Here is a 27,800-nt window from a genome sequence, read left to right on the forward strand (position 1 = left end):
TGCCTAGAATTGCTGGCAAAATTCCCATTGTGATGATTTGACAAAAAGAATAATGACATACTCGTACAGGCACATAAAAAGTCCTGTTAAATTACAAAAAAAGAATACAAAATAATATATTTCAAGTAAGGAGAAACAAATAGTTTGTAATGAAGTGTTGTGACACAAGGGGTTTTATGTAGAGAGATCCAATTGATTTTAGTTTTCTTTTTAATTGGTCAGTGGGATCTAATCAAGTCCATTGGTTTCACTTGCTGTGCTTCTGTAGCCAGAAACATCCCTGTTGTTTTATCCCAACTGAAAAGACAAAACCCAGCAGTCCTAGGCAAAAGGAGGTGGGAGATGAATTCTGTGGTATTAGAAGTTGAGCACATAGGGTCCACTGTGAAATGCGGAATTCCTGGGGGAACCAGGAATATCACACCCATTCCCATGGTAATTCTTTAATTTACAAGAGTATTTTACCTAGACATTTTTCCTTTAGCAGTTGAAGTGTTCTGGTCAAAAACTGCAGACCTGCGGAGTTACCATGAATCGTGTATTCCAGATATGGCCGGTGACTACCATTAATGGTCCACTTGAGATTAACTTGTAATTAAGACTTTCAGCAACTCCCTCTGAACAGAAACAGCGTTGCATGTTAAAACATCCTTATTTGAATTCAAGTATTGATTAAAAGGACATTTTATTGTAAGAGCTTTTCAAAATAAGTGTTTACATCTGAAATGCTAAAGGGTGTGACAGGGTTTTCATCCCACCAGGGACCCACGAAAACACTCCAAAAAGCATGGCTCCATGCATGTGAGATAATTTCATCTTTGCTTCTAAAATGATGACATATTGTTTCATGCCAATATTATAGTTTGGATGTAATTGTAGCATCCCTATCACTGAACTAGCTCTTATTTGCTGTAACTATTTTGTGAGAACACATAAGCCATGGCATGGCTAGCAAGCAAAGGGTCTTCTGTCTTCCAAATGATTAAACCAACTTCTTAATATGTAATTTATGTGCTCAAACTAATGTCCCCTATTTAATTAAAAATCAGGGTATTGGAAAATACAATATGAAATATACAATGAATTATCTATGCACATTTAATCAGAGTCAATACACTATAAAAATAAACGCAATATTTGGTATATAAATCATAGAGATAGCCAATTGGAAGATTGAACTTTTGGTGGCCCAAAGTCCACAGCAATTTCAACAGTCTCACAGTTGGTCATCTCAGCTTGCCAAGCATGCACTTAAGAGAGTATTACTTACCACTAATCTACATGAACTGTGGCATTTAAAATTGAGAAAACAAATGCATACCTCACTTGCATTGTTGCATTTATGTTATGAGAGACATCCAGTATTACTAAAAATATTTAGCTGAAGTTTAACATATGGATGGAGATAACAGCTGGAATTGCATACTTTTTACAAACTAAAAGGTGAGCCTAGTACTTATATACATACTATTGTTTATAATAGTTGGTTAATGTATGCTCATTATTTTGATTATAATTGCCAGTTACCTTGTGCCTAAGGAGAATCCACGGAAGTGGTCATATATAGAGCTTCAGATATTTACAAAAATGTGCCAAACAATGAGGTTTAAAAAATAGAATTAAGAAGAAGTGCAGATTTAAATGGCTCATAGAATTGAGAGACAACATATCATAATTACCCAGGCTTAGAGCCTGATCCATTATAAGAACCCTAGAGCTCTAGTTAGGCTTATTTAGTAGAAGATTTTGTAGGCAATATATTGGTTCCCCCAAAAATATATTCAAATTACATTTAATAGAAATCACTATTCTCTGTGTTCGGAACAGTAATGCAATGTATGGCCTCTACTTTTTGCACACTGCATGGTTTGACAGTTTTGGAAAGAGCCATTGTATTCAATAGCTCATCATTAAATGAAGGGTTTGTAATTATAAGTCATGGATTTTAAGAGCATTATTGATGGTTAAAAGGAGGATTTTGACAAATTGAAAATAAAAATAAAAAATGGATACCCTTTAGTGGTTATAGAATCTCTCAGTAGTGGCTTTTATTATGAGATTTGTCATAAATGTAATATTACGATGGATACATTTCATTATATGTGTGACGCTTTCCTGAAACTCTATGTAAAATAATTTAAAGCTAAAAATAGGCAGCAATAATGAACCTTCCTATGCAGTTTTTCGTAACCTATCCTATTTTGTGACTGCGTTTGTGTATAACATTTTATTTATAATTGATTTTAGTTATTTGTTAAATTGTTCATTCATGTATGGCACATCAGTGCCGTAGACATTCTTGGAAGATGTATGAACCACTATATAAGGCATAAACCCTAATAAAAGTAAACTCCACCTTTGAATGTGCCATATCGTCAAGGTTTCTAACATGTATTCCCTCTAATACCTTTATATAACCGAATAATAAACTTTCTATTAATGTGAAATGATTCATATATTGTTTTAAATGCTTACAAACTTGAAATATAGAAAGCTACAGTGGTTCTGTCGGGGCGGAATAATCACTTTGCATGAGATAAATAAATCACAAATTGAACGATTTATACATTATACAAAATCCCTGAAGTAGGCCAGTTATTAATCCTGTCGATACGTCTGCGTATCGCCAGGATTTATAACTGGCATACTTCGGGGATCGGATTGTTTGCCTCCCACACCGGCTGATTACTCCCGTAACGGCCCACCCACGACAACAATCCCTTTGATCATCAAAGACTACATTACACAAGGAACTCCAATCCAGCAAGGAATTTCCTGAAACTTGCGGATCCCTTGGCAGCCTTCATTCACGAGGGATCTCCTGGGGGAGCTTCCCCAACCCTACGCTGGGCTGTCATCCACCTCCCTTGTACTGAAGAAGACCCGCTATGACATTTAAATAGCGCCTGTCAGGGTCGAAAAGTCGACGAAAACATATGGTTCAGCTATTATCAAGTCTCTTGGCTCAAATTAATAGGCGAAAGTGCTATTCGCCAGAGACATTGTCTTCTTTTATTCTGACCACCTTTAGCTTTTTTCTGATAAACTGTATATAACTTTACCTTGTACATATGATATGCACTGCACCATCGTCACTGAGCACTCAATGTCACTATATTACATGTCACTCAAAGTTGTGTCCTTAACTTACATTGACAGCCTTTTCAATATTTGTAAATACATTTAAAAGCTTCAATGTATATAAAATAATAATTTAGCAAACATCTACTAGCCAATGTATGTGATTTTGTGTTCCATCCGCATTTGATATACGTGCGATTCTCTAAAGCAATTTGATATCATTCTTTGATTTCGTATAATGTATAAAACGTTCAATTTTTGATTTATTCATCTCATGTAAAGTGATTATTCCTCCCCGATAGAACCACTGTAGGTTTCTATATATGTACCCAGGTTCCGAGGGACACAGGGTTACCCCATTGTATTTATACTTTACAATCTATAGGCGTGTTTTTTAAATTCAAAATTTTAACACAATAGCACCACTGCCTACAACCCAACACTGGTATAACACTTATATTGTGAGATTGATAAAGTGTGCAGAAACTAAGTATCATTTCATATCGGTGAAAAAATAGGAATTTGTAGATCTGCTTATTTTAAAATAGGAAGATATAGGCAGAAAATGTTTCCTGTTGTTGAGGGTACATTATTCTGCCAGTTTGTAAAAATGGCCGAGGTACAAGTAGACCGACAGGGTTTTTGAAAATCAGGAGATTTCTAAATCCATTTTTTAACAGTTATTTTGATCTTATTCCAGGAAACGTTAGTGTGAAGGCAGCGATTTAATAAAATTGATGTGGGTGTGTAGTTTCTACAAAAACCGTTACTCAATACTCTGATACATTAAACTATATTCAACATTTGGACCTAGCACCGGTTTAATTAGGGAAAGGTCTCAGCTTTTTTAATATGCTGCTGCCGCCACAGCACTATTCTTTTTACTATTAGTACTTCTTTTATTTCGATGATTAGGGTGCCATGATGGCATGACGCTGTTCTTGCTCACAAAGCTTAGGTGCTCCTATGTTGTCTGTTGCTCAAAGTAGCAGCTGGATATAGGTGCTGTGGTAAGGCCTGTGTGATTTTGATTGGTTATATGACATTTGTTTCTCATACCCTCATTTTCTATTAGTAACAGAGATTGGCTGTTTGCTATGAACTTTCACAGGCTTCCGTTTATTAAGCTGTGACATGAATTAGTCTAAGAATTTTTTTCCGAGTCGCAATGTCTTTTTCATTAACTATCCGCTACTTTTTAAAATCAAAATAGGGATGTTATTGTAATGGATGTACTGTTTAACTGTGGATGAACGTTTTGCCTCATTAGGCATTCCTACATTGTGGACACGGCGCAGAACAAGGCCCAGACATATCAAGGTGAGCGTCTACACCCTCACACTACCTCCACAAAGTGTCTGTTCCATCTTGTGGCCCCCCTCAGTTGCACCGCAAGGTCTCACTGCAGCACCCCCCTGCTGGCACCACAGGAGCACCGCAGTGCATAGCGCATGGCCCCGGTAGCGGCTTCCATGGACTGTACATTTGGCCCAGTAACACACCCAGCCAGAAGCCTCCTGGGACACAGAGAAAACCTACAATCCCTGGACACAAAGGCCTGTGCACCCAGCACTCTGCTGCAATTAATGCTCATTGCATAGCCCTGCCACCTCACAGCATCTATCGTTGGCTGGCTCACAGAACCCTGAACATTTCAACCTGCTCTGACCAAAGCCCCCAGGTGGCCCATACCCCTGAGCGCCCTGCCAGAGCCCCACCTGCAAAATCATACAGGGTCACAGCCGCCTCGCTGCATATACCAGCTGGCACCACAGCACCTCCACCTGTAAGAGTATCCAGAACCGTAAAAACTCTGCGATACTACCAAGCACTCACCACCACAGCCCCCACGCATCACCATGACGTCAGTCCTGCTGCTGGAGCCGTTCACCATCACAGCCCATCCTGTCCCAGGCTGCACACTGGAAGGCATGGGTGGAACGCCTAGAGACCTACTTCAAAGCGGCAGAAACTCCCGGCTCAGCGCAGACGGCCCATGCTACTTTACTTGGGAGGAGCTGACATTCACAAGATCTCTAAAACAGTACGAGATGCCGGACCTCCGAGAAATTACGCCACCATGCTGGATGCTACCACGGTGCACTTTGAACACTATGCTAACCCCGACTACGAATGGTTCTTCCTTCGCCAAGCACGACAGCTGCCAGACGAATTGGTAGACGTCTTCTACGGGTGGCTGAGTGAACTGGTGAGCACCTGCACCCTCCCGGATGAAGACGACGAAGTCCGGGCACAAATCATTCAAGGGTGCGCATCATCCAAACTGTGTGAACATGTACTGCAAGAGCATAAAATGCCCATGAGGGATATTCTGACGCTGTAGCGCTCCAAAGAACTGTCCAAGGTGGGAGCAGCCCACATGGACCCCAACTCCGCAACTCCGATCAAAGAAGAACCAATTAACGTCATACACACAGAAACACGCGTGAACAGAGTCAGCTCTGCACTCAGCCAAGCGAAGCCCGCAAAGTAGCACGTGTGGATGGTGCGGAGGCCCATACCCCCACGACGGGACCTGCCCTGCAAGTGGCAAAACCTGCAGTGCATGTGGTAAACTAAACCATTTCTCAAAGGTCTGCCACTCATCACAGAGAAGACAGCCCAAAGTCCCACAAAAACAAGTGCACGCAGTCAAACCACACCCAGAAAATTCTTCCCACAGCGACATGGATGAAGATGATGTAGCCACTGTGCATATGATAAGGATGTTAAACACACTCATGGCCACCCGGCAGACTGTGCAGATTTGCAAGATTGGAGTGAAAGACCTCAGTCACAGCGCTCATTGACACAGGAGCCACCATCAACCTCATAGCCGCAACCATATATCAAAGCCTTCCCAATCCACCAGCACTCTGCAACACCAACGTGCAGGTCTACGCATTCGCCAACCGTTCGCCGTTGAGGCTGTGCGGTGTTTTCCAAGCGGATCTCTCTCACGAGGCTACCCACCAACGTGCAAAAGTTTCTGTGTCACGGGAAGGGTCAGGTTTCTTACTTAGCTGCCGCACCGCCCAAGACTAAGGCTGGGTGAAGCTGGCGGAGCGGCACTACGCAGAAGTCCACAGAGTTGGCGACAAACTCCGGTCCGCTCTGTTCCGCTTCGCCACCCGCCTCCACCCCCCCATATTAAAAATTAAATAAAAATACAATAAAGAATAAAGTAAAAACTGACTTACCTTCACTGCGGCGTCCCCGGGCTGTCGTCCTCCTCTTCTTCGCGTCTCAGGGTTATCTGTGCATGCGCGCGCTCCTGCACATGTGCATTTCTCACAAGGAATGCGCATGCGCGGTCACATGCGCAGATCACCCTGAAATGCAAGGAAGAGGAGGACGGCAGCCTGGGGACGCCGCAGTGAAGATAAGTTTTTACTTTACTCTTTATTGTACTTTAATTAATTTTTAATATGGGGTGGAGGTGGGCGGCGGGCCAACTTCGCTCCGCCGCGAAGTGTGAAAGTTTTGCCTACTCTGCGCTCTCCGCAGAACGTGGAGTAGGCAAAACTCTGCACACTCCGCGGACGGAGCGGAATACTCCGCCCACGGTTGCCCAAGACCTCAACCTGATCCAGTTTACATTCGACGTGCACCCGCTTGACCTAGGTCGCCTACTGCAGGAGTTCACACCATTGTTTGATGGGATCGGGTGTTTGAAAGGATCAGCCATCCAGCTGCACATCGACACATCGGTGGCACCGAAGAATCGCATTCCATCTCTGACCAAAAGTAGAAGCTGAACTCAGACTCCTGGAGAGAGCAGGCATTATCTAACGAGTGCGAGGACGGACGCCATGGGTATCACCCATCGACATAGCAAAAAAACCTAAACAACCAGATGCTGGACGCATCTCTGTGGACATGAGGGCCCCAAATTTAGCGATTAAGCGGGAACGCCACCTGAAGGCAACCATGGATGACATCATCGGAGAGCTGGCAGGATCCAAGTGGTTCTCCAAGATGGACCTCGGTTTGGCTACCATCAAATACCTCTGCCCCATCACCACCTTCTCGACTCATTCAGGGCTCCATAGGTAGAAGAGGCTTAATTTCAGGATCTCCAGCGCTGCCGAAGTCTGTCAGAATATCCTCTAGAATGTCCTCCATGGGCTGAGTGGGGTGCTCAACGTGAGGGACGATATTCTGGTGCACGCTCCCACGCTGGAAGAACACCTTGTTCGTCTCCAGGCCGTGTTCTCCCACCTCAGAGATAGTGGGCTTACTCTACACTGGGAGAAGTGTGACCTTCTGCAGAAGGATATCAGTTTCTTTGGCTATCGATTCTCTGATAAAGGCATCGGCCCGACCCGGATAAAGTAAAAGACATCCAAAATGCACCAGCCCCAACGTCAGTGTCAGGAGTCCGCAGCTTTTTAGGTATGGTAACCTACTGCGGACGGTTTATCAAGAAGCTAGCAGACCTAACTGCCCGCTCAGAGACCTGACCAAAGTCACCAGTCGGTGGACATGGGAATCGGAACAGGAGGATTAATTCCAGCAAACCAAAGCAGCCTTATCAGCGGACACCACACTGGTGTATTTCGATCCCAAAAGAGAATCACAACTCGTAGTGGACGCCATTCCCACCGGCCTAGGCGCAGTCCTACCGCAGCGGCAGGAATGTGGAGAATGGGCTCTGGTAGCCTACGCCAGGAGAACACTCACCCCAATGGAGTAGAGGTACTCCCAGATCGAGAGAGAGGCGATCGCAATTCTGTGGGGCTGTCAACATTTCTACATATATCTGTACGGCCACCCATTTGCACCGACCACAAGCCTTTGATCCCACTATTTCAAGGCTCCTCATCAAGTCCTCCCCGAGGATTGAGAAATGGATTCTGCAACTGCAAGAATTTCAATTTACTGTTGAGCACCAGCTGGGTGGCTGGGTTCAAACTGGAATGGCATGGTGAGCAAAAAAACGATGGATTTAGGCCCAGATCTCTGTACTGGGGTGAATGTATGACATTGTTCTGCATTCTGTCCATCAATTGTTGTTTTTGCATTTGTCACCCCGAGTGGGACGGGTATGCTCAGACGTGAGTCCCGTGCTCTCCATGCCACTGGAATCAAGCTATCCTGGCTGAAGAGGGGTGAAACCCCGAAACCGGTCCTAGGATGCTTGTTTCCAGTCCAGGGAGGACCTGGCTTGGCAGTTCGGGCTGGACTGTTCCCATGAGGCACAGGGTCAAGACTGATTTGCATATGGCTGGGTTCAAACTGGAATGGCATGGTGAGCAAAAAAACGATGGATTTAGGCCCAGATCTCTGTACTGGGGTGAATGTATGACATTGTTCTGCATTCTGTCCATCAATTGTTGTTTTTGCATTTGACACCAGCCTGGCACCAGAAATCCTACAGACTTCCTCTCATGGCACGCTCAACCTGCCACACTCCCGGAGGCTGCAGAGGCGGCTGCCACTGAAGCCTATTTAAGGATGATTGTAGAAAGAGCACAACCTCTCCCAATGTCTCTGGAAGATGTCATAGAAGCCATGAAGAAAGATGACTGCCATCAAATCGCAATACAAACAGTTGCATTAGGTGATTGGAGAACACTGCAAAATCCAACCCCACTCCGCAGCGAGGCAGCTCAGTCAATCCTGAAGGCCCTCTATCAGGTTCACCAGGAGCTATCTGTGACTACTGACGGCTGCGTCCTTGAAGGCCCGTGCCTCGTGCTACCCAAAGGCCTGACCCAGATGCAAGCTCTCTTGGCACACGGAGCCCACCGAGGGATCGTCGAGTCAAAGAACTGACTTCAAAGCAAGGTCTGTTTCTCTTACCTCGACCAAAAGATAGAAACCGTTGTGAGACACTGTCCCACCTGCCCAGGGACTAGTCTGCCAGATAGACCTGCAACCGTCATTACAGAAGCAGCTCCCAGCAACCCGTGAGAGAGAGTAAGCGCAGATTTCGGCAGCTTCCCTGGAGGGAAACACATACTAGTTGTAGTGGACGATTTTTCTCGATACCCCGAGGTGGAAATCATATCTACAACGTCTGCAACTGAAGTAATCCCAAGGATCGAAAAGCTCATGGCAACACATGGACTTTTCAAAGAAATCTGTACTGACAATGGCCAGCCATTTACCAGTGTGGAACTCATGGACTATCTAGCGTCTCACAATGTCAAACACCCCCGGATAACCCTGTGGTGGCCCCAGGCCAATGGCAAAGTAGAACGCCTAATGAGGACCCTCAACAAAATGATTCAGATCGCCCTAGCAGAAAACCGCAACTTGGAACATGCTTTGTACCAATTCTTACGAGAATACCGGCTTACCCTGCACTGTTCCACCGTAATCTCCCAGAGCAAACTATGCTTTGGTTGAACTGTGACTGATGCTATCCCACATCACCCTGTGTGGGAAGAGACACCCAATCCCCAAAATCAGTTGGATGCCAGAAGAACCCAAAACAACGAAGATGCATCAAGGAAAAAGCATGCTCAAGAGCACTCAATTCAAGTGGGGGACTGTGTATTAGTGCAAGACTGACACCCAGGAGGGAACTTCGGATTACCATTTGAGCTTGATTCATGGACAGTAGTCGAAGTCAAAGGTACCAAGGTAACTGCTCGAAAAGGCCAAGACAGTGTAACCCGCAACATATCTCAATTCAAAAAGGTCCCAGATGACAATGCAGAGGATTTTCCAGCGGTTGGTTCGCCACAAGAGGATGTCACAACAGACCCCCCAAGGAGCAGTGGGGACACGGACGAGTCCCCAAATGTAACAACAGAGAACCTATGTGCAACGCCCTCTCTTGGCACCTCCCAACGCCCAGAGCCGGAAACCCCCGCTGTCAAAGGTGCCAGAAATGGAAGGAGCAATGATCCAACAGCGTTTTTGCCGACACCATCACAGCGAAGCAGCCAAGGTCGATATGAATTGCGGCACCTTCCAAAGCCTTCCCAGTGGTACAAAGACTTCGTATCTTGCTGACCGGAGATGATCGCCAGCCAGTTGCTGTGATCAAGTACCAGTGACCTGTGACCAAGTATGAATGTTCCATTGATCCTTATGTTCAAAGGACTTCATTCTGTGAACTCTGAATGGACTTAACATTCAATATTGTTGCGTAAAGTTTTGTTGGTTTGTTGTTTTATTTCCTGGTTAAGGAGGAATGTAGTGTCGTCAGCGTGAGGGCGAGACCACCTATCCCTGTCATGTAGGGGAAGACTGGTTGGGACCCCGTGCACGTGAGTGCAATGGACTGGATTGACGCAGGAAAGTCCAGCATAAGAAATGTTACTAAAGAGCCCGGGGCTCTTGGCGCGATGTCAGTTTATGGCTGGCCGCTAATGTACATACTGTGTGCTGGTAATCCTTGCATGCTCCATGAGGCCTGCCTTCCCTAGTGGAACACCACAGATACCAAGGAACCAAAACACAGAATCTCAGTTTGTTGATGTACAGTTGAGACTTCCTGCCTTTGATTCTGACTTAAACCGTTTTTTTAAAGTCATTTTGATGTATGAAAACTCTAATAGTACATTAAAACACTAGCTAGAAGTTCCTTAGGGTCAAACTGACAATTCAAATATGAATTAATAGTCAACTAGATCATCCCATAAACACAACATATACGGACCTCAGCCAAAAGTCTTCAAACTTGCCAGGAGGTCCCACCTAGAAATCAATGTATCCCCTTGTAACAAGGGTAACACATCCTATTGGGTCTTCGTACTTCAAACTGGGTCTAAAATCTTTTTGAAAACTTTTACCTCTAAGATAATGCTCTTGTTGGTTAAACGTTTACATTTTATTCTACCACCAAAAACAGTGGATGATTCTGAAAGAAGACCCAGATTTGTGCATTTTGTTTGTTGTTTGGAGACTAATGAGTATGAAAGAGATTAATTTCTTGAACATCAGGGGAACTATATTGTGGCTGCAACTGAGGACCAGCATAAAGGACCTTCATGACAAAAGGGGTCTGGGCCATTACAGTCTAGAACAGAGGAGCAAACTCGTTCATTCCAAGATGCACAATCTGTAAAAAAACAAGGTGTTAATGTACTCTTCATGCACCTTACAAAACAGGGCATTGAAAACGTCAGTCAAGAATTATATAGTGTGGGAATTATTCACCCATTCCGCATCAGCATTTTTTTTTTTTTTAAATAAGAGCAACCTGCAAAATCCATGAGCTTATGCATAGTAGTTTCCATCGAGATTCCAAATCATGCCATACTCCTACTATGAGAAAATCTCTGAAGGCTAAGTGGATCCTGTTCAAATGTCTCTGCATTGCATTCAAATCACTGAACAATCTAGGGCCAATGCAACTGGCTAATCATTTAAACCCTACATATCAGCAAGATACCTCAGATCAGCTGAGCTTGGGAATCTTGTTGTCCCGAGAATAAAAAGGGCCAGGTGGGTGGTAAGAGCTGCACCAAAATAACAATCAAACTGTGGAACTCTTTACCAACATCACTCAAAAAAGAGATAGAGCCGCTGTAATTTAGAATGGGTCTCAAAACATGGCTGTTTGGGCATAACGCCTAATCTACTTGAGCTGAATCCGTCTGCTTCACAGCTAGCGCCTAGACACCTTAGGGTATTGTGCGCTTTATAAATACATCATCATCATGAGGATGAAAATAATCAAGGACGAGCATAAATCATAAGACTGTGGATCCTATTAAACAAAAAGAAAATGACAAAGTAGGAAATAGCACTCTGCAGAAGTACAGCACCAAGAGCGGAATAATCCCAGAATGCAATTGTCTTTTGCGTATTGTTTGCAAGTCAATAATCTGCAGTGGGGAACAAAATTGAGCCATTGTGTTCCGTTTCAATGAAACTTATTTTGAAAGGTTTCATCATACATTTCTTGGTGCAGCCTGATAGCAGGACACCTTCTACCAGATGTGAGCACAGCACACATTCCAGCTTTCCTACTTTCTGTCTCCTGCCAATGCGGTTATAAATTCCTTTTGAAGTACTCTTTATCTGACTGCTGCTTTTTCACACCATACCAGCAGCTCAAATGAACTCTGAATATCAACTCATGAGGCTGCTCTATCTTTGCAACTGTCTGTCTGATATTCATTTGTTGTTCCTTTCTTTGTGCCTTCTGTCCTTCCTTCAGTCCTCTTTCTTTCTTCTTTTTTTCTTCTTTCCTTTCTCTGTTCCTTTTTCTTTGTTCCTTTCCTTCTGTCTTTCCTTCTTTGCTTGATTTCCTTCGTTCCTCTACTTTCCTTATTTCCTCTTTCTTTCCTTCTTCCTGTTTAATTTTTTTGTCTTCCTATTTCCTTCGTTTTTCTTTATTTTGATTCCTTTCTTACTTTGTCTTCCTTTATTTCTTTCTATCATTCCGCTTTCTCACCTTCCTCTTTCTTTCCTTCATCTTTCTTTCTTGCCTTCCACTTTCTTTTATCTCCTTTCTTCTTTCTTTCATTCATTCATCTTTAATTCTTTCCTGTTTCTTTTCAGCCTTCCTCTTTCTTTCTTGTCTTCCCCTTTCTTTCTTTCTTGCCTTCATCTTTATTTCTATCTTGCCTTTCTCTTTCTTTCTCTGGCTCTTTCTTTCTCCTGTAATTTCACTCATTCCTTCTTTTTTGCACTCTCTCTCAAAGGCAAGAGACTGGCAGCCACTGCCAGACCTATTGGCTTTTTTTTTAATTCTGTGTAAGCTAAGACCTTTTGTTTTTCTTAAAATTGTATTTATAACATTCAGCCAGACATCATTCATTAGTTTGTGCTTGTGTCATTCATATTTTCCTTCAAACCACTCCAGCATGCATCAAGAGGCAATGTGTGAGCCCACACACAAAGTAGTTCCCTTCAGTACCAGGCAGAACTATGGCGGTGTGTTCTTTTTTAGACCAAAACAACATGTTTGCCTTCAGCCAATATATTGTTTTCATTGATGAGGGCCCAGCAGCTTTCCAAACAATTATGCTTTGCAAAAACTATGACAAAACAATAGCCAATGACCAAACTAATAGTTTTGCCAATGCTTGTTTAAAATTGCTGCTGTGGGAGTTATACCCCAAAACCATCCTTCCATATTTCGACTGCTTTTTTCCCATTCCATGTTCTTTCTTCTTCTATCTTTCTTTTTCCACCCTCCCCACATTGATTTGAGGTGGTCCTCCCATTCCACTTGCAATTCGCAAGCCTCGCAATGTGTGCCTTGAAATTTGTAATTGTAATTATGACTCACATGCCACTTTAATGCATTGTAGTACCTTAATGTATTGCAAACTCACTGACTTTGTAAATGTAAAGTCTTTTGAAACTGGACTAAAGTGTCAAAAGCTGCTGCCATATATTCAATGAGTTCACAGTGTCTTACACGTTTCAATGTGTAAGTTGAGGTTTCTAAAATTTCTTACCTAATACATTAGTTGCTTACCTGTTTCGACTTCAATATCCAGTTTTTGAGTTGTATTTACAGAATGTACTTGCTGTTGTTTGAATTCCACCACAAACTTGTATCTGGTTCCAGGTTTCAGGTGATTCCAGTGTAAAACGGTTTGATTTGGTTGTATACTCCTGGACAGATTGTTTAACAAAACTGTGACTGACCAATCTGATGTCAAATAATTTATGTGGAAAATGACTGCAGTTGTTGAGACATCAGTTTGGATGCAAGTCCCAGTGATTCCACCTACATGAAAAGAATGTATTATGAACAACAATACAACTCAATAAATATTTCATGTGCATATAGTATATGGTACCTTAACAATGTTACATTTTTCTACAAAGCAGCTCGCTTTTCACTGTCATTCAAAAACTGCAAAGCTACAGATGGATTATTCGATACAGCAAAAAAAACATATTGCACTGCCCTATCCCCTAGACATCTGTAAACATATCCCTCCATAAGTGTTGGGAAACAAGACAAAACCTGTCCGCCTCCTCATATGGGGCTACGTGCAAAAACTCTGCTAAACAAGACACCTAACAACGGCAGGAAAAATTTACACAAACATTAGGTCTCCACCTCTCCCAAACGGAAACCTAATCGAAGCATACATCCCAGTGACTTCAATTACATGAGTGTAGATGGTGCTTGAAAGATCCAACCCAATGGGAGTCCCACCATTCGGGAAACCAGCCCCTCTCCTTTTATAGTTATAATTCCCTCTAACGTAAATTACACTCTACAGTCTGCCCCAGAAACATGTCACAGGTGTGTCAAAACTGTATTCCTTCTCTAAAAGAATTGACATTACCATTCCCAAATTGTCTCTTCAACATCTTGACAATGGAGCGCAGTGCCATTTGGATTCATGACATAAGAGATATGCACCATCCAAGTTGGATGGTAGGTATCTCTTATGTGATGGATTCAAAACTTTATGTGCAGCGGATGATCCAAAGCACATAAAGTTTTGAAAATTATTTAAATGACTTACCCTCCTTGATGGTACCATCTTGTGGAACATTTGCATCAGCGAACCCAGGTCGTATTATACAACTTTTCATTAAAATAAGTAACTCCTCATGGGCAGCCGGCTGAATTATGTGATTTTCTGCCACAGGATGTCACGGAGACAGGGCTTACAGTGGCAGAAAAGATGTACTCTAAATTAGTGGAAAGGCAAGAGGCAGAAATGTGGGGTTGGTTACTGTCCTCTAGTATTTGAACCATAATAGCAATGATGGAATATTGTTGGGAAGAAAATGAGAATGTAATGTTTTGAACTGGAAAAAAGTTGGTGCTGAGATGCGATCTTTACTTTGTCAGGGTCTTCCTGGTTTATGCTTATGAATTAAGAATTGATAAAGAAGTCTTTGTGAGGAGAGAGTTGGAACGTCTTCACTGGTGACAGCAAGCACATGTAACTCATGATAGTTGCCACATCGTGTACAACATTTACTTCTCAGAGCAGCGGACAAGTCATGTTTTAATATTGAGAAGCGATGTCTAGAACACCCTGCTGCAAGAAAAGAACATAAGAAGTGCTCAAATGTACTCCACTTCAGAACGTGAACAGCCAGAACTCAACGACTCATGAGTGAGTTCTAGCATTTCACTCTCAGTGCTTAATTTGTGTCGGTGTTTTCTGGTGCTCAGCACCGTCACTTATTTGTAAACACTGGCATGTATTTAGGAGAATCCACCACATGGTGGCACTGTGTGTGTATTTTTTTAGAACAGTTCATTAATGGAGCATTTAATTATTTAATATATCTTAAAAGCTCGATAAAACTAGGACTTAAACTTACAGTTTAATTCGATACGTGGGTAGCGCCAGCTGCAGCTGACACTTGTGAAATACCTTGGGCACTGTCCCCTCTTAACAGTGATTGTCCGTGATGTGACCTTAATTGATTTGAAAGAGATTTACTAACACACATTTCCTCAGAACCAATATGTATGTTAATGGAATCATTGTGCGGGGAATCAGGGTTTCAATTTAAATGTAACTAATGCATCCATCTGCGTGCATTGTTAAATATGCTGAATTCAATTAATCAAAAGCTGAAGGCGTAGGAAGAAGAAAAGCTGCGTGCTTTGTTAGTTCAGGGAGATGCTATTAGTAAACAGCAAGCCCAAGTCTATTTTCCATGTGCACAGCTTGATCGCTCTCACATGCTGATGGTGCATAGAGTGACTGCAGGCCCGCTGAATTCAATTCATAAAGGATACAAATTTATGCAAAGAAAATAAGCAATCTACCAATCCGCAGAGTCAGCATTTAAAAGAAATATGGACTAGTAAGAAATTGGATAATTGGTTGAGGGGGATGAAAGCCCCACTCAAGCAACAACCCTAATCCTTGTCATGGTGAACCCCAAAAGTCAGTAAATTAACTTGTACTTAGCTCTCTGGCATCTTGGCACAAAAGTAGTCCGGCTTAACTTAGAGACAATATGTAAAGTAGTTATATAACAACCAAAGAGTAACAAAGTGAAAACATAACACAAGAAAAATCCCAAACCAATTTGGAAAAATAGAGCAAATAAAAAAAAAATGATACCAGAACAACGAAATTTCAATCAGTTGAACTGAAGAAATGCAGTTTCAATGTTTTTAATAAAAATAGCACTTAAAAGCAAAAAAGTGCCTCTTGCGATTATCTGGACACACTAGATTGGGTGCAAGTCACAAGTTCATGCTGACTGCAATGGAGCATGGGTCAGGTACAAGGACAAAATTAGTCCAGCTGAAGAGTTACTTTCTGAGTCCGGCTTAGTGGAGGCCACAAGGAGCAGGTAGAGTTTGTGGATGGTTGTCGTTGTACCGCGAAGAGTAGGCCGGGTGCCACTGGTTATCGTCGCTGTAGCACAAAGAGCGAGTCGGGCATTGCAGACGGTCATTGCTGTAGCATCGCATTGACGGTCACTGCAAGCTGTTGTTGCTGTAGAGTGAAGTGCAGCTCTCGCCGGTAGTCGCTGTAGTGCGAAGAGCAGGTCTCAGCAGAGCTCTGCATTGGTGGTCACCATTGGCGGCAAAGTCTGGGCGCGAACAAGCACGTTCACAGTCACAAGAAGCCCAAAAGTAACGGTTTTCACATTTTTTTGAGGATGAGTCCACTCTGATGCCAGTCAGGGATCCGGGATGTGGGGAGGCACCTCTTGGGGATCAGGGACTCACTCCAGCAGAGGCCAGCAGAGCTCAGGCAGGTCCAGTTGCAGGACTAGGCAGGACCATTTGCAGCAGGTCAGCAAGGCAGTTGCAGCGAGGCCTCTGAACTTTGTTGTGTCTCTGTAGATTACACACGAGTTCAGCCAACTGACCCTTGGAGTCACTCTAGTTAGCCTGGAATGAAGACAAGCGGTTCCAATCTTCCTCTTAGAGAGAAATGAAGTCTTTCAAGCACCAGGATTGTCCTTTGGCACAAGGGCTGTACTTTTTCTGCACCTTCCACAGGTCCAGCGGTGTTCTGATGAGTTCTGATGAGTGGCTCTGTCCAATATTCATACCAATATTTATAACAATATTTATTCCTGATGCCAGACATAACCAAGCTATAAATCACCTTTTGGGAAAATTGACCCATCTGTACTCAATACAGTGCTCGAAGCCTCTAAACCAAAACTGGTTGGAGAGCTCAACGCTCAGGTGGAGGAGTTCTCTAGCTGGGTCTCGTCGGCAGTGGCGACGGTGGCCCCTCCCCGCTCGAGTAGGCTGGCTAGAGAATCACCGTCTAAACCCTAGTTTAACTCTATGCTGAAAGGACTGAAACACGATTGTAAAATCCTTGAACGGATATGGAGGAGGGGTGGATATTGCTTAGCGGACAAGAGGAAGCTTAGAGATAAGCAGAAGTTTTATTATGCTTCGATTAAGCAGGTTAAAGGGCAAATCTACGCGATTGTCCAGAGTTTTATGTCGCCCGTGGCCGAAGCTCTCCCTCTTGGTGTGACACTCTTTCTTGATTTTTTAGAGATAAGATCCTTGGAATTCAAGCAAACTTCACTCCTCGGATCGCCCACGTAGAGGATGCTCTGGTAGGCCCTTTAGGAGGCACTGGATGCCTACTGTCTGAATTTAGGCCAGTGGCCCCTCAAGAATGTCTTAAAATTCTTAAGGCCTTAAAATCAGGCTTTCCATCTGACCCATGTCCGGCCAGGACGCTGGCAGCGGTCTCTGAGACTGTCAATGTAGAAGTGACCGCTATTATCAATCTTTCCCTGAAGGAAGCGGTTGTTCCCCTTGCCTGGCCTGGAAGGAAGCTAAGATTCGACCTCCTCTTAAAAAGCAATCGCTAGACCCCCTCTGCACATAGCTTCTTGATATGATAGACTAATGGAGGATTTTTCTAATTTAACAGCTATCTCTGACGAATGGCGCAAAAAAAGTCCGAAATGCATTGGAACATGACAACTTTTAGCTGCCTAATTTGAATAGAGTTGCCCACGTGATGCAGTCAAAGGCCTGTTGGCATAACTGTGCCATTTGAAAAAATTGGGATAACGGTTAGCCTTATCGTGAATAACAGAGAGAAAAGTGATAAATTATGGAAAATATGGAATAAATAAGGATTGAAAAACATGAAGTTTTGGTAATAATTTTTGGATTGGCTGTGCGATTGGAAATGCAGCATAGTAATGCTGCTCTTGTTTTGGAGTTTCACACACGTGGGTTTCGGTGAGGCACGGCTCCAGTCGGCAGGTAAGCATGGAACACAAAATGGAAAAATTGACTAACATGGAGTAAATTTGAGAAAACGCAAGGTGTGCATTCTGCTACTCCAAGTGTATTCATTGAACTTTCTAAATGTAGCATTTTTAGAATTGTGGCCTAAAATCCGACTTACCCATTGTAGATGATTTTAAATTGCAATTCTTTTGAGCACACAAAGTATATTCTATCTGCTCCCAATCCAAAGTTTGCACTTGTGAAATGTAATGGTAAACCTAGGTCTTACGACAGAGAAAAACACTTCAGGAGTTTTTCACTGCCAGGGTTAAATATAAGTACTACTTTTTAAATACATTGCACCCTGCCCCAACGAGCCTTTTGGACCTACCTTTGGGGTGACATGTATTAAAAAGGAAGGTTTAGGCATGGTAAAATGTATATTTTGCAAGGATGAAATAGCAGTTTAAAAATGCCACTAGAGGCTGCACTTGCAGGCCTAAAATATGTTTTAAAAGGCTACTTTAGAAGATGGCTCAATGAGTGCTGCAAGCAAACTAATAGCATTTACTTTACAGGCTCAGGGTACATGTAGTACCAATTATTATGGGCTTATGAGTAAATTAATGTGCCCATTTAGGTGTAGTCCAATTTTACCATGTTTTAAGGAGAGAGCACAAGCACTTTAGCACTCTTAGCAGTGGTAAAATGCCTAAATCAAACAACAACGAAATCAGCAAAACAGGTGGAGTGAAGACAAAGAATTTGGGGTAATATCACGCCAAGGATGTGAGGTGTAACAAGTATCTATCAACACAGAAAGAAAACAGAAGAAATAAAAAGAGGACTATCATTCAGGAAAAAAGAAAGCCAGATTATAAGGTTCATTCATGGGTGTACACGAGGAGTATAGAGAAAAGCATAGTACTATGCTAGTATCAACGGTGACTACTTTTATTGTGCTAGTATATTATTTTTATCACATTGCTTAGAATAGACTAAAGTGGCAAAAGTGGCTTATTTTATTGAGTTAGTTTATTATTTATCTCATGCTCCTTCCAATATACTAAGGTGTCTACTATCATTGCATTCATTTATTATTTTAAATCACAATTTACATTGTTGTGCAAAATGAAGTAGTAGCTCCATCAGTTTTGTTGGTGATACAGCTATTCCTTGGAAGACTGGAAAGAAGTGTTCAATAATATTTTGGAAGCAATTCCAGGTGACTTTTTTTTTTATCTCAAACAGAAAGTTGACCATGCTAAAACACAACATTAGCACTTGAGGTAGACAAATACTTACAAGCTTACCCATTTTTAATAGGTCCAAAAAAATGAATGGAGGTGGATGATGACATTTATGAAAGAGCACTGTGCAAAATACTGGAGAACTATAGCAAGAAGCTAAACATTTAATGGAAAGACATACATTTTTGAGAAGGGCCAAGTTTCATGGGGACAATCAGTAAATGGGGTCTCTACCCATTTTGGCAGCCACCAGCAGATTTTAAGATCTAAGGGAAAAGATTGACAGGGATCAAGTAATAAATGGGACTGCAAATTTGAAAATTCAACAAAAACTATTGTGTCTAAACAAAGAACCCTTGCTAGAAAAAACATCACTACCGCAGGTACAATAGAAAAAATTTCTACTTACCTGAAAATGTTAAATCCAAACAATTCTGAAACTAAAAGTGACGTAGCAACGTGTGCTGAATGCAGGCCCCAGAGAATAAGGGAAGTCAGACTGCTAATAAAGAGAAAAGTTTTGACAGTAAAAATAAATCCCAGTGTTTTAGGTGTGGTAATATTAAACACTGTGTGTCATCTTCAAATTGTCCTGCTATAAATGTGGGATGTTATTGTAAGAAGACAGGACATTTCTCTAAAGCATGTATGGTCGTTATGAATGAGGAACATAAGGGTACATTTAAATTTAGTAAAGGGGTGTAACTAATTGGGAGTACCAGTAGTAAAGATGACAAGATTTTAGTCCTTGTTAAATCTGAGCAAGTTTCATCTGTACAAATGTGAATGTATTGGAACCATACAAACCACCTAAGTGCAGTGTGAATAATATGGGGTTTTCAAAGGTAGGGATGCACGTCTTTTTCATGCTGTTTTTTTTTCCATGCAGTCTTGTAAAAACAGCATGAAAAAGGTGTGCATCACTACCTTTGAAAATTCTTGTTGAAATTGATGCCGTACCTCGGGATAGCACCCGCAAGAAAAGTCAAAATAAAAAAGTCTAAGTAAAAGATGGAGTACGAACATTGTGCGATTCCACACGGCAGGCGAGACATCGTGGTTCGTCTCACAAGACGGTGTTAGAGTTATATGGACTGGAGGACCTTCATGATTAATAAATGACATATGTTTTTCGTTTACACAAATTATGACTATTTGGAGTTTTAGAAAGCCATGTGATTATAATATGTGAATCATGTTTCAACAACCGCAATGTGTTGTGGGAAATGTAGTTTTTCGATTGAAAAAGGATTTTCATAGAGTTTTACTGGCGGGAAATAAGAATGCATCAGACCAATGAGGAAGGAGGGAATGTGTTTAAATAAAGGGTGGGAACAGGGAGGGTATTACTATTTGCTAGTCAAGAAATGAAGATGGTTGTTCTGTAACGGCAGTGGCAGGTATGGAATGTAATGTAAATACAAGGGTAATGTTGAATGTTCAGCCGCATGTGAAATGATGTAAGAAGAGGAGCATGAGAAGATGGGGATGTAGGTTTCACGGATGAGTAGGTGGAGAGATTGGAGAATGAATGTATTCATTGTTGAAGAACAAGTGTGCTGGTCACGATCGGGTTCAGGAGCCGGGGAGTATGATCAGGAAGTGAGGTTTAAGGCTGACGAAGATGAGCTCCTCAGGTTTCTGGAGAATGAAAGAAAAGTGCGGAGTAGAAGAGGGGATTGAAAGGGAGGAAGGGGTATGGACAGAAGTGGGAGTGTCTGGTAGTTGGTGTTGTGTGAGAATGGGGCAACAGTAAATTAAAGATCCGAGGGGGAGGCAGGTTGAACACCGTAAGTGCACTTTACCGAAATATGAAATGTTAAAAGCAGGAACAATCACAGAAGGGACTGGGGATTAGATAGATACTTCGTACAGAGAGTATTGTGGGTGGGTGAAAAAAAGTGTGTGAATGTTTCAGAATCCCGTCAGTTTAAAGATGTTTATTTGTAACGTTTGAATCATTGAAAAGCATGTTAATTCATATGAGCTTCAAATTTGATTACACATTAATGTAGTAGCATTGATGTTGTCAAAGATGTTAACGGTAACACTGGTCATTTTATTTGTTATTTCAGTAACCCCTGAAGAAGGGCACCAGTGGCCCGAAATGCATTGGGTATTTTAAAATAAACAACACTTCCCCAGACGAAATTGCTTCTTTCGTGTTTTATGCAAGAGGTTCGGATGGCCCAGCTTAAGCACGTGAAAACTTGTAAATTGGCAAATCCATTCCGCGTGTGGAGACAAAACGTTGAAAAACAGTTGGATTGAAATGTTGGATAAAAGTGGTTAAAGATTTGATTATAATGGAATACGTGGATTAATTGGAAAACAGGATAACGGCCTAAACAGGCGAGTTCAGCTGTGCGTTTGGTTGGGGTGTTAATTCACCCCAAATCTGAAAATAATATGGGGTTACCATTGACATCTTACTCACCCTACATATTGGATGAATGGAAGCTTATAACAAGATGAAGGGAAAAGTAACATTAATGAAATCAGATGTATCTCCAATAGGTTATGGTGGTGTGGGTTTACCAATTGCAGATTATTTTGAAGTAACTTGAAACTTCAGAGCAGCACAACAGTAGGTAAAGTATATGTATTCAAGAAGGGAAGAATGGTACTTCAATGGAAATAACAGAGGAACCTTGGAATTACGTTGAATGCAAACATCCTGGCCAAATCGTGGTAATGAATACATCAGATGTTGATGTGTGGAAAAGGGAAATTGTGGAAAAGTTGGTCAAGTTGAAGGGATTCACACACCATCACTTTTTTTTGTGACAAGGATCACTGACTAAAGTACACAAGGTAAGGAATGTTCATTTGCCATTGAAAGAATCTCTTACACGTTTGCTGTGCACATTGTGTGAAGACAAAGTAATTGAATCCATAGGTTCTTCAGAATGGTTGAGTTCAGTATTTTTGGCAGAAAAAACTAATGGCAAAATACGCATGTGCAATTGTACATGGGTGGATCAGCACCCATTGCTGAACATAAAATAAATGTTGAGCACACTTAAAGAGAGTAATTTTTGTTCACTACAGATTTGCCAAGGGTGTACTATCAGATAATATTCCATCCTGACAGAAGATATTTGTTATACTTTATCACACCAGAAGGCGCATTTAGTTATCTCAGAATGCCATCCATAAGGCTGTAAATGTTTTTTTTTCCACAAGGGGTGCAGGAAAAGCTATTCCAAGAGTGGCAAAATTGTTACTTTGCTTACAGGATTATTCATTTGACAATGACATACATCTCGGGGTTCAAGAATGTAAGTTCAGACTGTTTTTCAAGATTGCTATTTGATAATTAGATGGAAATCGCAGAGGAAAATTGATTGTTGTGAATGTGGAGCACATGTCTGGGGGTGCCATTGGTAAGATGGAGCAAGAAAATTAGGTGGTAATTGATCCCAAGTTGGCAAGTGTGGAGGATCATATATCACAAAATTGGATGAAGGAATTCCTCAATGACATAGTATTAGGTAAGTTCGAACTGGTTTGGTTAGAATTATTATTGATGGATGGTTTAATATATTGAGGTGAAAGATTGTTGGTGCCTGTATCAATAAGGGAAAGAGTGATGTCAATCCTACATGAAAGACATGGGAGATGTCGTCCATGAAGAGGAAAGCACCTATAGATTTCTGGTGGCCAGGAATGGGTGGCGATTTGGGAGGGTGCATAAGAAAATGTATAAATTGCATGCAATCTGATAAGTCATATGTGAATAGGGAGTCTCCTAAAATTCATTTAAAGGTTTCTCATGGTCCAAGGAAAGGAATTGGTTTAGGCATATGTTGTCTGTTCGGGTTAGCAAGTGTAAGGAACACATATGCAAAAGTGATGGTTAATTACTTCTCAAAAAGGCAAAAAGTGATAATTGTGAATGAAATAAAGACTGAAAATATTGTCTCATTCCCTATTGATGTGTTTTCCAGAGAAGGCATACTTGAGAAGATACTTAAAGATAATGATCCTCAATTTGTTTCATAAAAAAAAATGATCGATGAAAGAATGGAATTGTGCATCATAGAACTTGCCTTATATCATTCTAGAGAAAAGGTCTGGTTTAAAGATTCAGTAGTGTCCTTTGTTATTGAGTACAAATAGCATTGAGATGTGGATTGGATTGGAAAAATGAATTGAAGTGTATATTATGGAGCTATAGAACTACTACACATTCGACAATTAATTAATTTACATTTATTGTGTTGCAAGGGAGGGTAAGTGCAATTTGGCGTGTCTTTTTATCCCTGCTTCCTCTCTTTATCACTTCTTTCCTAGTCTGTTCATGAAAAATAGGTCACAGTCTCAAAACAATTGGTGATGATGACGACCACCTGCAACAACCAGAACAAATAAAACACTTTTCTCCTGCTTATTCTAGAGATAAACCTAGTCAAGTCACAACAAACTGCCAAAAACAAAAAAGCACAGGAGAAGTAACATACTCACGCGTCAGAAAGGATTGTACACCTAACGTAGTGCCGTTCTTTACTGATTCTATTGTAACGTTATAAGTTTCATTTTCTTCAAGTTCATCCAGCAGTATAGCAGCATTCTGAACTTTTCGTTGAACAGCAGGTATCCTTGTTAAATCCTCAAAACCACAAGAAAATCCTTACATTAATTCCACATCTAAGAGCCACCAAAACAGTAAATCAGACTTCAGAAGGTTGACATTTATCAGCCACAGCTTTTTAAGTGCTTAACTCTTTTTTTTCTCAGTTGAAAAAACATTACGCACAAAAAATGTGTGACCTTTTTCTTGCAATTATTATTTATCGCAGTAAAACATGTATGTTCTGCTTTATGATTCTATGAGTGACAAGTGACTCCTAAGCTGGCAACCCCGTCCTAAATATCATAAAATATAGATAAGGTAATTACTCCATATTTGGCACGCAGCTTAATAAATATACCTCATTCACCAACCACTATGTCCCACCTACTAACTAGCATACAATACTTAGGCAAAGCAAGCTTTACCTTTGAACAACCATACTCTGCCCATACTCAAGCACTCCCCAGCTGCCATCTATAAGGTCACACCTGCTAACATACGCTTACCTAACCACAAAACACGCTACCAATTAACCACCACACTACATACATAACAAACATTACCAGCATACCTAATCTACTGACTACAATTCTTTACCCTCCATCAATTCATGTCAGGGTGAACGATAAAAGTCACTAAATTAATCTATGATTAACCCTGTGGTAGCTTGGCACAAAGCAGTCAGGCTTACGTTGGGGGCAATGTGTAAAGTATTTATGCAGCACACAGTAATACAGTAGAAAAACAAAAACAAAATTATTCTGAAACAATTTAGATACAAAGAGAAAATTATAATAAATAAAATGAAACCAGAAACATAAAAACCTAATCAGTAGAACCAGAGATACATAATTGCAAGGATTTCGGTAAAAATAGCATTTAAAAGCACAAAGCAACCGGGTGAAGGTATCTGGTCAAGTTCAGGCCTACCACTATGGAGCACAGGCCGGCACAGGATCAAGTGTGGTCCACTGGAAGATGTACCTTATGCCCTTGGTGAGAGATCTGCGAGGCATTGCCTTGAGAGGTTTTGCATTGCTTGGTGTTGGTTCTGAAGAAGCTTTCAGCTGTTTTGTGAGGCTTTTTGGGGATTTGCGTCACTCTGCATCAGTTCTGATGAAGCTGCAGCTGTGTGACAAACTTTTCCGGGGAACTGCGTTGCTCAGCGTAGGTTTTGATGAAGCTTTCAGCTCTGCAGTGAGGCTTAGTGGTTCCGATGAAACTCTCAACTGTGTGGTGAGGCCTTGCAGTGCTTTGCATTGCACCGGTTCTGATGTATCTTTCAGCCATGCAGCAAGACCCTGCAGTGCTTTGCATCGCTCAGTAATGTTTCTGATGAAGTTCTCAGCTGTGCAGCGAGACTTTGCAGAGCTTCATGCCAGATTTGAAAGACACTTCAGTTAGGCAAGTAGGAGTTCTCTCTGATATCAGCCAGGAGTCCAGGACCTGGGAAGGCAGTTCTTGGGGATCAGGAACTCAGTCCAGCAGAGGACATCAACACTCACAAAGTGCCAGTTACAGGTCCAGGCAGGTCCACTGCAGATCAGCTGGACAGTTGCAGGGAAGTCTAAGGAGCTTGTTGTATCCCTGGACCTCAGACAGGAGGTCAGCCAACTGACCCTTGGAGACACTCAGGCAAAATAGGATGAAGGGAGATTGTCCAGTCTTCCTTCTCAGAGAGCAAGCCAGGCCTCAGCAGCAAGGCAATCCTCTGGGGAACAAGGTAGTCCTTCCTCTGCAGTGTCCACAAGTCCAGTGTGGGGGGAATCCCTATACTACCCCACATCTGGTTCTGGAAAGTTCTTCCCTTCTCCTGTCAAAGCTTCAAATAGTCAGGGGTTACAAAAGGCTTGTGTCAGGTGCCTTTGCATGTGTGCTGAAAGCAGCTCTTTGAAATGTGAGTGGAGCAGGGAACAGCTCTGCCCCAACCATCCTGGCAAGGATGGCGACACATAGTCCCACTTTGTCCCACGGATTCCCCCTTTGTCCCTCTGTCAGGGAGGAATATACAAAGGCCAACTGCCAAGATATTCACAGTCATGTGATCTATGACACAGGCAGTAGGGACCAAATGGTTAGAAGAAGAAAATACCAACTTTCTCAAAGTGGCATTTTCAGAATTGTGTCTTAAATCCGACTTTACCATTAAAGAGGACTTTTAAAAAAATGCAATTCTTCCGAGTATAAATATAATTTTCCTATCTGCTCCCAAACTTAGGTTAACACTTATTGAGTTTAATAAGGTAACCCAATGTTATCCTATGGGGGAGATAGACCTTGCAATAGTGAAAAACGACTTTAGGAGTGTTTTACTACCAGGACATGTAAAACCTAAACTCATAGATCCTACTTATTAAATGCAATGCACCCTGTCCTTCCAGCCTACAGGGCTTACATTAGGGTGACATATGTATTACAACGCTTTAGGCCTAACAAAAGATTTATTTTGCCAGGTTGAATTGTCAGTATTAAAACAGTACTACAGAGAACAATGGGAGGCCAGAGATGTGTTTTAAAGTGCTTCTTAAATGAGTGGTACAATGAGTGCTGCCGGCCCACTGGTAGCATTTAATTTAGAGGCTGTGAGTACATGTAGTACCATATGCCAATTAGGTGTCAGCCAACAGTGCCATTTTTTAAGAAGAGAGCACAAGCACTTTAGCACTGGTTATTAGTGGTAAAGTGCACAGACTCCTATTGCCAACACAAATAAAATTCAGAAACCATGAGGGGTGAAGGCAAAAGGTTTGGGGCTGACCCTGTAGTGTTGGCCAGGTCCAACAGATGTCATTAATGATTGTCATCACTTATATGATGTCACCAGTGATATCATTGATGATGCAATTTATTGTGTCATCTCTAACATTATGTATGACATTTTAAGCAGTGTATTGGATAAGTTATGCTTGTGCAACTTACCTTAACTGGGAAATCCTAATGTCTATATTTAGATTTTGAATCATAGCCATAATGGCGCTAGTCTGTATTCCGATGGTGATATACTCTCGAATTGGAGGCCGCTCCTTCCGGCTAAGAGTGGCTAAACTATGGAATGATCTGCCACTTGCTCTGAGACTTCTTCAGGATCTTCTTCCTTTCAGAAAAGCCCTCAAAACATGGCTGTTTCAGCAATAACGTAACATTTTCTGCTCTGCACACTTTCCTTTCCTGTCTAGTTCAGTCACACTCACCCAGCGCCGGGGCACTCAGTAGAGTAGCTGTGCGCTTTATAAAACCCCGGTTAACATAACATAATGTATTTTCAAATGAAGCTTGCTGGAGGGTTGTTATTGTTGATTTATAATGCTGTGTATTTATGCTATGCCAATAAACATAAATGTGTCCTTAAAATGTTAGTGGAAGCAATTATACTAATAAAATGGTATTTGCTTATTTATCTCAACAATGGACAGTACAAATTGACATATACTGCCATAGAACAATAAACCTATTGTGAGAAACAATGTCTTACTGGCTCACAAATGTCATGTTAACGTCACTTAACAAAAGAACGATGTCTATTTTTGATATTTTATTTCACAGCATGGTTTAAGCCTCTTGTGTTTTGGTTGCATTTGATTTTTCTAACCATTTTAGGGTGTGGGGAGGAGCCATGACTAATAAGAGGTTAAGCCCCGTATGTGCCATGATGCTCCTCCTCTCCCTCAACAATGGTAATGAGTAGCATATCACTAATATTACTCGATATGCCAACGCTCTCCCACTCCAAGGAATAGCACAAGATTTAACGCTGTATGCAGTTGCTTCTGAAGGTTATGGATGAAACAACAGAACTTTGTGTATTCTCTGTCCATCTAAC

At 41.7% G+C, this 27,800-nt stretch overlaps 1 protein-coding gene across 1 annotated transcript in view; it reads right to left on the reverse strand.

Moving 5' to 3' along the window:
* PTPRQ (protein tyrosine phosphatase receptor type Q) overlaps positions 1 to 27,800 on the reverse strand; it is a 1,724,016-nt gene that overhangs the window by 1,685,398 nt on the left and 10,818 nt on the right. Inside the window, exons 4-5 of the mRNA XM_085652983.1 lie at positions 23,872 to 24,016; positions 13,472 to 13,726 (exon numbers count right to left, since the gene is read on the reverse strand). Coding sequence (XP_085509109.1) covers positions 13,472 to 13,726; positions 23,872 to 24,016 — 400 coding nt within the window. The remainder of the gene's footprint in view (positions 1 to 13,471; positions 13,727 to 23,871; positions 24,017 to 27,800) is intronic.

The sequence above is a fragment of the Triturus cristatus genome, chromosome 4_1 (assembly GCF_964204655.1).
Source record: "Triturus cristatus chromosome 4_1, aTriCri1.1, whole genome shotgun sequence".
In the NCBI taxonomy this organism is placed as follows: Eukaryota; Metazoa; Chordata; class Amphibia; order Caudata; family Salamandridae; genus Triturus; species Triturus cristatus.